The sequence below is a fragment of the Arachis ipaensis genome, chromosome B7 (genome assembly GCF_059453495.1).
Source record: "Arachis ipaensis isolate K30076 ecotype BB chromosome B7, ASM5945349v1, whole genome shotgun sequence".
Taxonomy (NCBI): Eukaryota; Viridiplantae; Streptophyta; class Magnoliopsida; order Fabales; family Fabaceae; genus Arachis; species Arachis ipaensis.
In genome coordinates, this window is record NC_142442.1 from 4,486,203 (window position 1) to 4,504,574 (window position 18,372).

General features: G+C 27.0%; 2 protein-coding genes across 2 annotated transcripts; both read right to left on the bottom strand.

Annotated features, from left to right (window-relative positions):
- Positions 1-1,038: 1,038 nt before the first annotated feature.
- On the bottom strand, positions 1,039-6,431 carry LOC107608315 (uncharacterized). The gene is made up of 5 exons (XM_016310144.3): positions 6,217-6,431; positions 5,536-5,612; positions 3,731-3,837; positions 3,131-3,251; positions 1,039-1,502 (listed from the first exon to the last, which is right to left on the bottom strand). Exons 1-5 carry the CDS (start codon positions 6,338-6,340, stop codon positions 1,170-1,172), a joined length of 762 nt encoding a protein of 253 aa, XP_016165630.1. The 5' UTR covers positions 6,341-6,431; the 3' UTR covers positions 1,039-1,169.
- Positions 6,432-15,693: 9,262 nt separating this feature from the next.
- Positions 15,694-17,840, bottom strand: LOC107609437 (uncharacterized). The gene is made up of 2 exons (XM_016311418.3): positions 17,380-17,840; positions 15,694-15,940 (listed from the first exon to the last, which is right to left on the bottom strand). The coding sequence occupies exon 1, from the start codon at positions 17,681-17,683 to the stop codon at positions 17,390-17,392; it is 294 nt and encodes a 97-aa protein (XP_016166904.1). The 5' UTR covers positions 17,684-17,840; the 3' UTR covers positions 15,694-15,940; positions 17,380-17,389.
- Between the last annotated feature and the right edge of the window lie 532 nt (positions 17,841-18,372).

Consider the following 18,372-nt stretch of genomic DNA (forward strand, 5'->3'; position numbering starts at 1 on the left):
ACCACATATTTATTCACTAACCAAATCAATAACCAAAATCTATTCAAGTTTATCCCACGGTCAACTAGCATAAGTTTTCACGTTACATTATATTTTAATTACCAGAAACCGAAACTATACTTTGGTCGATTCCTCCTTATGCTCGAAACGCCTCAATCATCCACCGTTTCTCAAGTTCCAAGGCTCCAACTCCTCACTAATTGAATTTTCAGCGCCGAGGATTCAATTTTAAGCTTCCAATATCCACCAATTTAACTCCAAAACACCCAATTCAATTTAATACAATCCAAATTCACTATAATTAACATAGAGTTTGCTAATTAATTATTCATAAAGGGTTAAGTGGTTTCTTACCTTATCCACTCGAAATTAGGATGAAATCCAATAGTTACTCACTACTAAAGTACCCCTAAACCATCAAAATTACAAAATCTCTCAATATCAAAACCTAAAAGTACAAACTAAAGAGAGGAAGAATTGGGAATGAAATCTCAAATTTCTTAGCAAATTGTTAGATGAATTTTTTAGAAAATTCTGAGACGAATGCGTGACCTCTAACAACTCGTCAATTGGAGCTCCGGGTTAAAAGTTACGTAAATTTAAAGTTAAAAAGGGATTTGGAAGCTAAGATTTCACGTTTCTTCTTTTACTTTCAGTGTGTTCATTAATGTTTGGGGGAGGACGAGGCTGAAGCAAGTGTATATATACGAGTGTATAGGTGGGTTTGGACCCACTTAGACCCGATTCATTCGATTTAGTCCGTTGGCCCATTTTTTAACAAAAAATTTTAAAATTAAAGTCAAAATTTATATTTTAATTATTTCTATTTCATTAAACTATAAAATTAAAATTTTTAATTTCTTGAATTAATAATTAATTAATTATTCATTAATTACTCAAAATTTACAAAAACCCTAATTATACCCTAATCGGATTCCTTACTAGTAGAAAAACACTAATATATACCGAATAAAGCCATTAGAAATGGATTTGTTGGTAATTAACTAATCAGGACTGAATAATTTGTAAGAGAAGTCATGTTTGATGAACCTTTTACTATTATTGCATGTGATGAATACAATAATAATTTAATTAAATTACACTAAGTCCCCTTGCCTAAAAAGTTGAATGCTAATTAAAAAGTATTTAAATATAATACAAATTCATCATCATATTCTTAGGTCTAAATTTATATAATTATTGTTTGGGGTAGATGATGGTACAAAGATACTAGAATTAACAGAATCAACTGCAGTTGTTGCTGTTGTCGTCGTCGTCATCGTCGTCGTCGTCGTCGTCGTAAAATGCATTATGTCTTGTTTTCCACTCTCACTATTATGCATCATCAATTTTAGAGGCCCAGTACTAGTGTTAAAAGAGAATGAGACACCAGGAATAAATTGATGAATAACTCTACTACTATTACTGTTATTATTATTATTATTTTCTTCTTCGTTTAATTCATCGTCACAAGTTAATAAGCCTCCACTTGATTCAGCTTCCTGCAAGATGTACCAACAAAATTCATTATAATGACAAAATCTCATTAATTAATTAATTAATATTATTATTTAGACTCTATTAGATCCTGCAAAAATATATATATTTTTCGGTGCGTATTTTCTATTTTTAAAATAAAAAACTCAAGTGTTTCATTTTTTTTTCAAAAATATTTTATATACATTAAAAATTAGTCATCAAATTAATTATTATATATTTTTGTACATTTTTTTCATATTAATTTGTATATTTTTAATTAAATAATCAGTCAGCAAAATATAATAATTAAATCTGTTTAATCAAACATATATATATAATAGACGTATAATCAAATTTGTTTACACTTTACAGTAATATAATAAAAAAAAAATTGAGATACTAAATATTTATATACATTTCTATATGTGATGAAACATGATTTTGTTTATATATTTACATGTGATCCATAATTAGGTATTCATTCATAACTGGCCAGTCTAGCTTATGTAATATATTGTTGACAACTTGATCTAATTAATAAGCTCATTTTTCAAATTAAAATCGTGTGCGGAACAGAAATATAAACCGCGTAATTATGGTTTAATAAATAAAAGCAACATGTCATGTATATAATGTCTTAAGGCAAATATAATCATAATGAAATAATATACATGAGTGTATATATATATATGTCAAAATTATTTGTGTGGATGGTGTTTATATATATATATATGTTTAATTATTTTGTTGATCTTTATAATTTTACCAAATTTATAATTAAGTCTTTAAATTTTTTTAATTAGATTTTTATACTATTTTTAATTTTATAATTAGGTCCTTGCTAATATAAAGAATAATAGAATTAGGGCTGGTAATATATATCCTACCCACAGGTACTCGACTCGTTGTGAATAGGATAGGGTGTAGTACGAGTTTGCCTGCGGGTAGGGTAGGGTACAAGTTCAGAGTATACCCTACCCGCACTTCTAATATATTATATAATATATGTAAAAGTTATGTATATAGTGAAAAAAAATGAATGTTGAACCCATAATCTTCCTCTTATAAAAATTTGAAATAACTACTAAGTTAGTTGATGATCATATTATTTATAATTTTATATTGAATTTCTTTAACATTTTATTGTTTTTAATTTTAATTTTAATTTAGTTTTTTATTTTCTATTTTATTAATATGTATAAAATTTGTAATGGTTGAATTTTATATTTGCTTGAATTTTATATTTGCTTGAATTTTTTTTCTACAGGTAGGGTCGGATAGGGTAGAGTAGGGTTTAGAATTTTAGGGTGCGGATAGGATTAGGGTTGAGAGATTCTCAACTCGCAGATAGGGTAGGATAGAATTTTAAAAAAATTTTCAATTCGCAGATAAGGTTAGGATAGAGTCCAAATCCTACCCTACCCTACTCATTGCTAGCCTTAGATAGAATTAACGAAATATTTCTCCATCAATTGAAGGTACTCACAATTAAGAACTTAATTACATCTTTAACCACATATTTTTTGAAAATAAAAAATTTCCGTTAATTTTAACCTTTTTGAATTTGATAAAACTATAAGGATCAAAGAGTAATTAAACCTAAAATCAAACATTTGGTTTTATATTATGCATGGTTTTATATAAATAATACCTGGTTTAGATCATAATCAGTTTCTTCACTGATTTGTGAAACGCCGTTTGATAGATGAAGGTCTTCCATGGGAATCCTCCTTTCATAATTTGAACCTCTTAAGTTGGTCACTATCGATGATCTGAAGTATAAAGGAGACCAAAATAATTAATATACAAAATATATAGAGAACCAACATTTTAATTAAGTAATATTAGTCCCTTTTTCAGTTAATTTTTTTTTTTAGAATTTAAATTTTAAGATTTATAATTTAAAATTTAGGATTTAAAATTTAAAATAAATAAAATAATTTAAAAAAAAAAGTCAGCTGAGTGAAAAGTATTATTCTTAATAATATATGTCAAATTAAAATGATACAAAGTGATATATTATATATACTAGAATTTTATGCTATTAATTAAATTAATCCATAAATCATAACATAAAATATTAAACCAATTATGTCATTTATCTTGTTGATGAACAGTAAATAATATATGATTTTTTTGGTGTCTAATTTTTTTCTTGGTGTCTAAATAATATATGATTAATTGTATGTGTGGTGTTGATACATTAACACATATAATATTATTAAAATTATTATTAATCCACATGAGTTACCTTTTTGGTGAAGGAATGGAGGTGATTTTGAGATCCTTAACATGTTGATATTCTTCCATCAAGTGATCCACTGAGAGGGAAGCATGTCCCTTCAGATTTCTGTACATCTAATTTAGAAAATCAAAAAGTGCTCTTAGATATATCTAATTAAGGTACATACACATGTATAATTATATGGATATAAATTTTCAAAAAAAAAAAATTAATAAAAGAACACAATTAAGATAAGTTTATACACTGTGAATATAAATTAATTTTATATGTATATTTATTTACGTAATACTACATTAATAAAAATAATTATCTTTTATATTGATCACGTGTATGATAATCTAAAAAAACAAATGTAATTATATGATTGTATAAAATATTTTTACATTCTCAATGCATCAAAATTAAACTCGTATAACTATATGCCATAAAATTATGTGGCCTATATATACACTAGCTAGCAAAGTATGACTTCATTGAATTAATCATATTAGTAACAGTTGAGAATTTGGTGGCAATTAGAAGAGAGACAGCTGTAATATATAGGACTACACATTTGGGTGCTACAAAATGAAAGAAAGTAGCTAGTTTTTAATTTCATTTAATTTTTCAAAGACAAATAATCACACTAAAGAGACAAGCTAAGGGGAAAGTAATAACTCCATTTTAGTTAATAAAGCTTGCTTATCTTCATTTTTCATAAAGAGCATATATATGCATATGTACCTAACCTAACCTAGAGTAGTGTCCAAAGTTGCACATGCATGAGAAACACATTTAAAAATTGTAATCACCTTTTAGAATGCATAATATTATAGAAAGAGTTTCAAGTATATCGAGAACGCCGGTGTTTCAGTTATTTTAATTGTTGAGCTGAATTATAAAAAAATATATAATATATATTAATTAAAATCAACGGTTAAAACAACTAAAATATCGGTGTTCCTAGTACACTTGAAATTTTTCTAATATTATAATATAAAGAGATAAATCTTAAGAGTTCTTCAACAACAAAGCTAATAAGAAAAATAATCTCTTGCTTTATTTCATCTTTACATTTATGTCATATATTAATATTAGTAAATGACTAAATGTGCACTATACTCTTTTTTCAACAAGTAACATTCATCATCATTAATGTGACAATATATATATATATTTCCAACTAATATTGTTGTCTTTTCCTAAAGAAGGTTATGTTTGCTTTTTTCTATTTTCTTTTTTTTTTTTTCTTTTTCAAGAGCAAGTCCAAACATATATTAGGACAAAGGAGGAGAATTAAATTGAATCACTAAAATAAAAAAAAAAAATTAATTACACGTTTATATATTACATCAAAGCTAAGTATATGTACTTATAGAAACTAAGGTACAATAAATATCCTCTTATAAAATAATTCTAATTAACAAATGAAAGAAAAGAAAAGTAAGAATATGCTAAATTAATGTTCATTTTATCCTAAATATAAGGATCGGATAATATTGTAAATTAAATGGATTTACATATATACTAGTTAATAGAATGTTTGAAAAGAACATGAAATCTTAAAAATAGAAAAGCATGTATAATATATAAATCTTAAATAATTAAATTAATAGAAAAGAACTAGGGCTATGTCTTTGATTGATTAAAATTAAAGAGAGATGTGACATAAGTTAGAGAAGGAAAATTAATCAATTTTTTTGCCAGCTGGGGAATAATATATATAATCATCTCAATCACATTTTTTCAAATGAATCATGGCCTTTTGGAACCTAACCACTACTTTTAAAAGAAAAGATGAGAATGAATTGAGATAGAAGAATAATTTGTACCTGAAGATGGCTTTTGATGTGAGCAATTCTTAATCCTTTCACTGCCATCTGCTGCAAAATTTGCTTTGGAGTTGCCTCTGTCAAACAAATTAAATTTGATAATTTGTTAAATAATTTTCATATTTAATATATATATGACTTGATTAATCATATATATCAAATACAATTAATTAACCTTTCCCCTTTCTTGTTTGTTAATAATTAAACACAAGAATTAAAATAAAGAGATGAAGCAATCCCTTCAATATTTTTTTTTTAATCTTTTTTTAATTACATATCAAATATATGTTCATATTATTAATTACCAAAAATCAATTACCACATGCCATATAGTAGTAAATGATACTTCAAATTAAACACAAATTTCTTTATTTTTCCTTCATCTTTCATGCTAAATTTTTCTTATTACCCTAATAATTTTTAGGGAGCAACCAAGGTCAAGGAAATTAAATTAATAAGAATAGTTAATTCAAATAATAAAGTGTGGTGGTTATTATTTTATTAAAGAGATCAACTTGAAATTTGAAACATCAAAATTTTCTGATCATGAAACTGTGCATAGCTTTATTTGAATTTACTTTTATTAATTTGCTGAAACCCTAGCTAGGTAGAAAATGAAGAACATGTTGTAGTGGATGAATAATTAAGGGAAAATAATTAAAGAAAAATTAAAGTACTTACTGTGTTTTCCACCAAGGCTTTCAACAGCTTCAACAAATTGTTCATGGAGTTCAGGTGTCCATCTCAACCTTGGAAGCTCTGATTTATTGTATTGTCTTACTCCAATTTTCTCCCAATTTCTCATTTTTTTTTTTATTTTCAATTGATCGGCAGAAGAAGATAATGAAGAAGCTCATCAATAATGGAAGAGGAAGAATATATATATAAATAAATGAGATTGGTCTTTGCCCTTTTAATTAATTAATAATGTGAATGCATGAAGAAGCAACCATATATAGAATATAATATAGACTATAAAGAATGTTTCCTAAAAGTATATATATAAATGGTTTTTCTTTTTTCTTTTTTCTTTTTCTTCTTTATTCTTTTCTCTTTTTATAAAAGAGATATGTAAGGAAGGGAGTTCATTACAAAACATTATATTGCTAACTTCTTCCGTTGACTAAACAAAACTTTTCAAATTTGGTGGAAACTCAGGTATAGTCGACTTCACGTGAAGTTGATAACTAAGAGTCGTTAGATGAAAATTTAGTCAAATCGGTCAAATCATCTAACAGTTATCAATTATCAACTTCACGTAAAGTCGACTGCACCTGATCAGTTTTCACCTTCAAATTTAAAGCAATATTTTTCCAATTTTTCTAGAGTTTGATGTGATCTATTTTTCCATTTTTCAATAATAATAATAATAATAATAATAATAATAATAATAATAATAATAATAATAATAATAAATCATCAAATACTCTTCGTCAAATTGTTTATATATATATATTGAAATGTTTTAATTTATTTGAAGAAAGAAAAACAAGTATATGTTAATTTACATAGAGTTGGAAAATAATAGTTGCTTTTAACACTAGCTAGTACTTTATTTAATTTATTTTATTTTATATAAATTCTTATCATCACGTTTTCAATCATTAATATAGTGTTATGGAGGAATGAAACTTCTACTACTCTCCTATAATAGCTCAGAATAATATATATGGATGAGAATAATATATATATTAATTAAGTACTTACAATCTCTATATGGAAATGATTGCAGTTTGATCTGTTTTGAATTATTTTTACCAGAATGTAAAGTTGACAAATTTTCAATTTTTTAGAAATTTCCTTAGCTTTATCTTTTTCTCTATATTCTACCAAAAAAGTTAATATAATAATTTTATATATAGTTACGTTTTTCTGAATATAATATTTTTTTTTTGGACATACACCACATGTATAATGTGTCCCCCATCAAATGAGACAATCTAAATGGAATTATTAATATGTATTCATAGTTTAATGTGTATATAGTATTTAAATATCGTTTTAAGTTAATGTAACACACCATTTTGTATAATTTATTTTTATATTTATTAGTTTTCCTTCAGCATACATATTCATTCCTTTAGAAAAGGAAATTACCATGTTGAGTTAGTGTGATCTAATATTCTATGTATAGTTATATACTAAAATTAGCTATTAAATCATTAATATATATTAATTCATATTTTTTAAATTAAATAATCAATTTAGAGAATAATCAAATTTATTATATTAGAATAATTAAACTTACTATAAATATATATATAAGTAATAACCTAATAATCTATCTAATAAAAACTCAAAGGTTGTAATGTAAATATATACGTATAAAGGAAAAGAGAAAAGGCGAAAACTCATGTGCAGTCGACTTCACGTGAAGTTGATACTTGAGAGTCATTAGATAATTTAACTAATTTGACTAAATTTTCATCTAACAGCTCTCAGATACCAACTTTACGTTAGTCGACTTCACCTGAGTTTTCACCAAAAAAAGAAAAAAAGAATGAGAATAATATTGAATAAGAATTTGATGTCAATAATAGACGGTGCCTACTTTTGGACCCATCTATCTGTTTTGATACTGCCGTGTTCAACACTACACCATATACTGCTCCAAAAATTCAAGCACCATGGAAAAACAAAACAATTAACCTAAACAAATTAAACTTAAATTTAATTTCTTCAAATTAAAGGGTTTATTATATGATCATATATTAAGAATTTCGCTATACCTACACCCTTTATTATTGTAGACATTATTTTGGATCAGTATTTTATCAACATGTATTTTTTTTATTTTTAAATTAAAAATTAAATATATAATTAATTAGTAGTAACATTTTTTTTATACTACAAATATTAAGAGTGTTTGGTGTATAAATGGTATTATTGATATTAATTGTTGGAGACAAGTTTCCTGTGAATAGCCGTCCATGGCAAAACACATGCACTCTCATTCATTATTATTTCCCTTTATACAACAAACTAATAGTATTTCTTTGACCAGTCCCCTCTTTTATAAGATTATATATTAGGTCCCACTTTCATGCACGTAAACCCTAAAAACAAGCATGCAAAAAATTCTAGGTATCATTTTCTTCGTTCACACTATTATTATTAGGTAGAATTAATGAATGAGTTACATTGTATCTTTTTAATGTTTAAGACACAAAATAAAATACAAATATTCTGCGCACAAAGGAATTTTATGGATTAAAGTTGCAAAATTACTTACAAACCTGGCATTTTTTTTTTGTTACTACTTACACTATTTTTTAATTCAACAAGATTAAAAATTAATTTATTAGACTGTATTTAAAATGAAGATTGAGACTGAAATTAAGAGATATAGATTAATGAAAAAAAATTAAATTAAGTCTTTATATTATATTTTGTGTAAAATTTATTGGACTAAATTATGTCCCAGTATTATATTTAGTTTAAGATAAATATAGAGATTGTAGTAAATTTGAAATTTAAAAAATTAAATGAATGTATTTTTGAGAAAAAATATTATTAAAGTTTTAATTTTCATTCCAAAAAAATTTAGTCTTCTGTGTCTCTATTTTTTAAGGAATCGAAGAAATTTAAATTTTATATTCTGGGACTAAAATTTTAGTTTCAGTCTCTGACCACCAAACATAATACTAAGTCCCAATTGCCTAATCTCCGTCCTAATATCTAAAACAAACGCTACCTTAGGAATAAAAATTCTATTTAAAGATTTATTGTTAGATAATAATAAATTGCTACATCCATAAGACGGGATTTATTTAAATCTTTAAGGCTTGTTTAAGTGAATAAATAAACTAAATATATATACTTGACCAAGTTAAATTAATTATAAAATTTTCATATCTATATTTTCAAAAATGATATGGAACCTCATAAGTTTAATACATGTCAAGAAACAAAATCTATTAGATTTAATGTTATTAGACCAATTATTCAGAAATATTTATATTCCAAAGTGATTATTATTTTTGGACGTGAAAGAAGTATATTATAAATTTTATATTATTTCTTAAATGTGGATTTTAGGGTGGTGTGTGTTTAATTATACATGTAAGGTAGACATTTTCTTTTGCCCCTTAAATTATAGTTTTTAGGACAAATAAAATACACACCTCTAACCTCTTTGATTTGTTCCACAGTTTTCCTTCGTGTTTGGAATGTTTCTGATTTTCTTTTCTTGATAGATATAATATTGTCTTATTATTTCTTTTGCCAATGTGTGAAAGTGACAAATAAAAAAGATAATATTCTTTAAACTTGTTAAACGACAATTTTGAATGTAGATATATGTGTAGGTTATTGTTATAATGTTATCTACTACCAATGCCTTTAATTTCACTTTTCATGTCAGACAAATAGAATTTTAATTCTTAATTAATTCATAATTATTATGTATTCTTGATCTGCTAATTATTTTCATTATTATATATTATGCATGCACATAATTGGTCCCTACCATGTCCTTGCAAATAACCACTTCTCAACTTCCTCATCAAACTAACTACTTTATGGCATGAATAATAATTATTTAAAGAAAAATCTCCTATTTTTGTAAAACAAAATATCAATAAAAACAATTATTACATTAGCATAGTGCTTTCCAATTAAAGTATCAAACTATTCCTTTTTTTGCAAGAAACTCTTTTTTTTAATTGAAAATAGAAACTTAGCCTGATAGTGACTAAAATAAAATTAAATCCAAATTAATTCTATTTTTAGTTTTTGTCTCATCAATTTTATTAGTTTTAGATAGGATTAATGAACTAAACTGATATATAAGGCTACGTTTGTTTATAAAGATAGGACACTGAGACAGGAATATAAAGACACAAAATCATATTTGACAGATGAGATATGGACAGAAATATTGTATCTAGAGACACTGAATTTGTGTATTTTATATCCATCCTGACAGAAAGGATACGTAGATACTAACAAGGGACACGACTTATTTTTTATTTTATTTTTTTATTATTCTTGTTAATTTTTTATAATTATATTTTTTATTATTATATTTTTCTTTTCAATTTTTTGAATGAAAAAATGAGAATAAATTGAATTTTCATAATTTGTTCTAGTTTATCAAATAAAATACAAGAACACAACATTTTGTGTCTCGTCTATTTTTTGTGTCTTGTTCTTAATGTCTTATCTTTAATGTCTTATCTTGTCCTATTTTCAAAAACAAATAGAGCCTAAAATCTGAGAAGTCAACTATATATAGTGCATTTTATTAGAATTGTGACCACCTAACTATATATGCAACGCAAAAGACTTTTGATTTTGTATTGGATGATACAAAAATAAATAGAGTAAAGTATCATTTTTGTTTCTAACGTTTAGGATAAATCTTATTTGTGTCTCTAACATTTAAATCGTTCTATTTGTGTCCCTAACGTTTATAAAAGTGATTCAATGTTATTTTACCGTCAATTATAATAACAAATAAGAACAAGACACAAATTAATGTGTAATTGATGACAGAATAACATTGAATCGCTTTGAACAATTTAAATTTTAGGGATACAAATAGAACTTACTCTAAACTTTAGAGGCAAAAACATACTTTACTCAAATAAATATATAAACAAATAAGGTAAGTGCATTTTATTAGAATTGTAACCAAAATTCAATTGTGTTGATTTTCTTTCTTACAAGTTGCAATTGCGTACGATATGTACATAAATAAATTCTCTGCAAGTACATCTCTTTTTTCAACTACGCAATAACAACGCAATTACTGAATTATTAATTGGAGCTTTGCAAGTCCAAATTTTAGAAATGAGATTTTCCAATTAGAAAAGGAGTTTAGTTTTGACTGAGAATTTAAAATTATATTGTTATTCAATTAAATTCAGTGATTTAAATAATAATTTAAATAGTAGATTCAAAAAGTTTTTTTTTTCTCCTACTATTATTATTAAGAGTAGGTATAAGCCTCAAGTTAGTTGGAGAGAAAAATGAAATATACCTTATATATATATATATAAGAATGTGGAGAATGAAGATATTTTTTTATATATATAGATACATTTTGACAAGTAAATGTGAAGCATTTTGTCATTATCCATGCTCAAAACGAATAATATTCATAAGCGGGTGGAATAAACGGACAAATCAGTTTTAAAAAAAATTAAAATTAAATAAAATTTTATAAATATAAAAAGATTTAAGACTTGGAGTAGTGGGTTTATACAAAAAGATCCTTTTTTTAGGTGATTTTTTAAAAAATAAAAAAATAAAAGTAATTTTATTTTTAGATATCTTATATAAAAATATTTTTTTATTTGATAATTATTTTGAGTACAACTATATAAAAATAGTATTTTTTGTTTATTTATTATCTTAAAAAAAATTTTAAGTAAAAAATATTTTAAAAATGTGTAAATTATAACTTCTAAAAATTATTTTTTGTTTTTTTAATATTTTTATTTTTATTACTAAAATTTTGTCACACACTAAAAAATAAAAAATAACTTTTTATTGAATTTTTTTTAAAATAATTTAACGACATCCAATATAAACTCTTATTACTAGATTTTTCTTTTCGGAAATCATAAAGAAAAATACCCTCATTAAGAATTTCATCTTCTAGGAGATAATTAAGGATACATTAACTTTTTCAGTAATATTATTATATTTTAACAAGTTTTAAAACTACCTACACACATTCTTCTTAAAAAACTCAAAAACTTTATGAAGATCACAAACACACTCTTCACATCTATTTAATTAGTTTGGTGATTGAAGTTGAAAGATGCATATCTATGTAATATCCAATAGCCGCAATATTATTATTGATCCATGCACATATATATATACACAAAGATAGATAAAGGGCCATGCTGTAAAGTAAAGTACACAGAATTTCTGAACAACTTTTTCTTTTCATGCGCACTATATATATATACCAAGTTTCCAATTTAGCTAGCTAGGGTTATGTGTTCTACTTCCTCATTATTGTTGTTAGTATTAAGAATAAGAATAATGTTCTCTATTTAGCTATATATTTAATTAATTTTTTCCACTATATATATACCAAGTTTCAATGAAACTAAACAACATGCGCCTCAATTCTTGAAAATGATTCACACGCTCAAATAAATACTCTTTCTCACGGCACCATTATTATTTAAATATTTTGAAGGTATTAAAATAAATTATTAAATATAAGTTCATATATATGAATTTAATTTTTGTACCTATAATAGTATAAATAAATCTTATATACAGACATTCAATCATGTTTCACTGTATTAAGAAGTTATTTAACCAACATTAATTGGTTGAGTAGTCAACTCAGTCGTCCGATTAAGTGTTGCGGGTTCAAATCCCGCCTTATGCATGCAGTCATTCATTGGCTAGTGACAGACCCTTAAATAGAACTCAGATCCGCGACAAATTAATCCATAACCTGTCGGGCTTAAGACACTGTGGACAACAAAAAAAATTATTTAAATGCATATATTTAATCATAGTGACTAAAAAATTTTAGTAATATTTAAAAAGAATTGTTAAAAAACTTAAATCCACATTTTTTTTATATTTTAATAATACTTATAACTTTTATTTTAAAATTAAAAATATTATTTTAATTTTAAAAATGGTGTTGCTAAAGTTATATATACTACTATAACTATTATAATTATGAATTTGAATTCTCTAAATTTTAAATTTTTACTCTATAAGATAAAGTGTCATCTCTCACTTTTGAATGATTTCTCTCTCATATTTTTTCTTGATTCCATCTATAAAATAAATTGTGAGAAATCACACTTTATCCTCAAAAGTGAAATTCAAAATTTAGAGGATTTAAATCCTATAATTATAGACACTATTTATAACATGTCCAAAAAATTATTTACAATGTGAATGTAATTAAAATTAAATTATAATAAAATGCACTAATAAAGGAATCATTAGCTACCTTGATTTTGATGAGAAATAAATTGTCAACTTTTCTCTTCATGTTGCGTGTGAATGTTAGCATGAAAAGTAGGTAATTAACATGCGGTTTAAGATAATCTAACATAAACAGGTTCTTAATTACCAATTAATATTCTTGAGATTATTGTGCATGCTTATGCAATATAAAATTATGATATATGGATAAAAGTTTGTTTCTATCCGCACAATTTCATTGTTCATTTTAGGGTAAAGTTTAAGTTTAATTTGTTGACTACACCTATATCTACTTTACCAAAATAATGCAACAAAAGTCATACATTATTGCTCTATAAATTCGTCATGTGCAGTAGTCCTAATCATATCACATGTCTAAATTTCACTCAGCTTACCTTATTGTTAATTTAAATATTAATAAAATAAAATCTTAAAAATTTTAAATTTTAAAATAAAAACTAACATTAAACTAACAAAATAAATAACATAGAATAAAAATATTTATTTACTTTCAAGACACACAATTTTTTTTTCATGTATATTGATATGATTTCGAAATATGAAAGGAATATATAAAACAAAGAAAGGAGCATACGTATATATATAGTATACGAATATTCAAACAAAATATTATATGCTGTCTTAATCATTTTCTACCGCCACTAAATAAAAACTAGCTAGCTAGCTAGCTATAACTTCACTTGAATATATAGTCAAACTTGAATCATTCTACACTCAATTATATATTATATTATAAAATAAACACAAAAAGTATAACTAGCTATCTACTAATTAATAATCATGTACCTTCTCCGATCCAAGGTGTGATAAGCGGTTAACCTCTCAACAAGAAGAAAAGCATAAAATAAAAAAATAATATAATATAGCTAATCACATAAAAATTAAGCAAGTTTTAATTTAAAAAAGGATTTGGTTGATTGGAGCAATGTTTAGAGTAGACACGTGTTGAGATATTATGTCATGTAATTTGCCATAAATATATGATTGTAGCAGGTTAGTTGACTTGATTAACTATTTTCCACACCAACTGAATAATCTAAACTTGTAATTATGTATGTTGTAAGTGTATCAGATTTCCCAAAAGAGATTAATTGCATTGGTGGGTTTAATTCTGGAAGAGGTGTTTGTTGAAGCTGCTGCTTGTTCTTCATGGCTTGACCTACTTCATTGTCCTAACCTATGCATGATTATTTCATTAGTATTAGTACTTTAGTAGAATTTAAAGAAGGGTTATATCAGGTATCTAATAACTTTCTTGAACAACATGAACAATGAACTCTAAAATTGGTCCAATTCAAGTAAAACACACAACACTTCAAATTACTCACCTAAATCTTAATATTAGAATAACCATCCGCATACCTAGTGAATTGAACATCAAATTACTCACCTAAATTTTAATATTAGAATAACCATCCGCATACCTAGTGAATTGAACATCCAATATATTCATTGTTATAAGGTGAGATTCGAACTCTCAACACTTAGCAAACGAGTGAGTTGATTATTTCGGCCAAACCGCATTGATTGAATAGAGTTGACTCAAAGTCCCTAATTAATAAACCAAAATTTTGTTTTGGATTAAGCGCTTTTGATCAATTTGGGTTAAACATTTAACTATTTATGCACGTGCATCCTATGCACCTTATTTTAGGTTAATCCTTTGTTGGATTCTAATCTCTAGGTGGCAAACAGGAATCCTGTCCCGCCAAAAGCCGGGCCCGCCTAATGAGACGATCCTGAAATCTCACCCCGCCTCGCCTAATGGCAGATTGATGGGCCAAACCCGCCAAATCTTTTTTTTTTACTATTAAATATTAAACAATATATATAATTTCACAACCATTTTAATAAATTTATAATTTCTAAATTCACAAATATTGAAGTCTTTATAATTATAAATATGTAATAAACATAATCATAAATAAAATTTTTTGAAATAAAATAATAAAATCAACATGAACAAAAAAAAGCGTTGAGCCCACCCAGGAGGCCCGCCCCACCCCACCAAATTCCACGGTTAAAGCAGTGCGGGTTAGGCAGGCTTTCAAAGTGTGGCGCTCAATTTTCTAACTCAGCTCGCCTTTTTTGGCAGGTTACACGGGCCACCCCAACGGGTTTAGGCCCATTTGCCACCCCTACTCATCCCCTATTCCAATCAATATTTTTAGTTTAAAAAAAAAATCACGCAAAGAGGACTCAGCCTAGAAAGAGACCAAGAAATATGTTCACCTTCCACAAATTCCATTGTCACTTTAAACGCAAGGGAAACAAGAAATATGTCCACCTTTCGCAGAATTAATTAACATTTTTAATGCAAAGAAACCCAGTATTGTATCAAATAAAACTTATTTAACCATCTAAGCGCTGAAATACATTGAAGGCCACAGCATTGTTAAGCCTTGATTTTTCAGATTTTCAAACAAAATGATTATGCAAGCGGACCATCTCGAACTCAACAACCAGGAACCTGCAAATGCAAAAATCAATAAGTCATATATCAACAACCACATAAAAAGATAAAAAACAAACATGTCATGAAACTATTGAATTCAAAACATAATCATCTGCGCAAACAGTTTGAACGTTTTGAACTTTGGACACAGCGAGGGCTCTGCTACACTATGAAGTTCTGATACACAGTCAGTTTTTATCATTTATCCCACACTATAGTAAGTATTTAAAAAATAAGGCATTTCAGCCCCCCACTGATTTCATTGCCATGTCATGTTAAGTACATTCCACCAATATTTCTAACTAGCTTGTCTATGCCCAATAAATACTTCTAAATCTGAAAATTTTGGAGCAAACAAAAGGATCAAAGAGAACCGGTGATTTGTGAGTTGGACATCTAAAAGTGCTGCACCCTTTATTGGAAAGAATCAGCAAACAATGTTATCAAACAGCATCATAGTTAATATGTAAATTCTGAACCCTAGACAACATGCCCATAATTTCAAGCACAGAGGAGGAAGAGTCATACAGCAGCTAAAACTAAAAACGTGTGCTGCGAAAATATCACAAATTGTGTATTTTGGTACAATTATAGCTCAACCAATCATCTGCAGGAATAAAACTAAGTATAACTCTATACTCATACACAATTGCAGCAACGTATCATCATCAATCACCATTCAATTTAAAACAACACCCTCATCTGCAGTTCCCAAAGGGTCAAAAGAATTTTGTATATAGCAAACAGCCAAACAAAGCTAACAACTGCTCACACAAAAATCATTTCAAGATGGAATGACAAAAAAATACAGAAACTTATGCAAGATGCTCCATTTCCCACTCATCCAAGGTGAGAACTTCCACTTATTATCACAACAAAACCTCCCCCCCCCCCCCCCCCCCAAAAAAAAAAAAAAAAAAGAACTCAGCCAACAACTCCTTTCACCAATTTTATCATTTCAAGCATACCCAAAACAGGCATGGATCATAATGCAATCCTGATCACTACACCTCAAACTCTCAAAGACATATAACATATCACCAAGCTGAAAACACACCGAACAAGCAATCCAAACAGATCAAAAGTAGTAGTACTCAAATTTGATAACATATCAATGTAAATTTCACTACATCAAAATCCAATCCACCACTGCATCTTTGACTCTTGAGATGCTTGCTGATAGAAAAGGTCAAACACTTTCACTAATCTATCCTAGTCCGGCATTGACTAGCACAGTAAGAATCCTCTTCAATCAAACGTTACCAAAATCAAACCCTAAGGCTTGTAATTAATTCTACAAATACATCTCACCCACGGAAATTATCCCCATTTCTACCCACATATAAAGCACCTAACACAATCAACCCAAAAATTACCAACAACCAACCGAATTCTAGATCTATCTACATCACAAACCCTAAAACCACAAATAAAATAAAAAGATTAAAAAGTACCGATTGGAGATCAATGGTGGGCGGCGGCGGAACCGTGTGCCTTAGCGAGGCGCTCGTGCTCGAGGTGCTCGTAGTGGCGGCGCTCCTCGGGAAGATTAACGAGGTAGGACAAAACCATGCCGCCGAAGCAAACATGGTAGAGTGGATCAGGAGAACTGGTTTCGATGTACTTGGTGTAGTAGTTATCCAAGCCGCGGTTAAAGGAGTTCTTGATGTAATCGAGAGATAACTTGGGCTTGATGTAGTTGGGAAGCTCCTTCACCTTCAAACCCCTGATCTCGTTGACGAAGTTCCTCAGCGCCATTTGGGATCCTCAAAAACCCTAGAAATTGGGGGAGATTGAGAATAAAATGCTGATTCTTGATAATACTATTCTTCAAAACCAGAGAATCCAAAAACAGAAAATGAAGCAAAGAATCCAAACTCACCAACCATGGAAGAATGAAAAGGGCTTTTACTTTGGGCTTCATCATGTCTCAATTCTCAAATCATACAAGGGATCTTCAACCAACTAGCCCAAAAGCCCGAGTACAACTACAACCACTCATTTCTAGTCATTAAATTAAATGACCAAAAAAAAAAATTCTAGTCATAAAATATTTGAATATTGATAATTTTAAATAGAAAATGTAAATTAACTAAATATATATAAAAATTGTTAGAAATGATAGTTTATTATAGTAGAAAAATTGAACATTTTGTATTATCTCATTTTTTTAATTTTATCATTTATTTTTAATAGCAAAAATAGAATATGTATACACAATATTAAAACAAAAGTAATGCATGCAACATTTATTTTAAAAAAAATCCATAATTTGTTTTTCTCCCGAGTATTATGAAATGTGAATGTAAGAAGTATACATAAAAGATAAAAAAAAATGTACATACAACACATTAAACAAAATTTTTGTATTCTCTCTTTATCTGTTGACATAATATTTGTTCATTTGTTGTATTACTTTTCTAATTTTTCTCATAGATCTTAATATA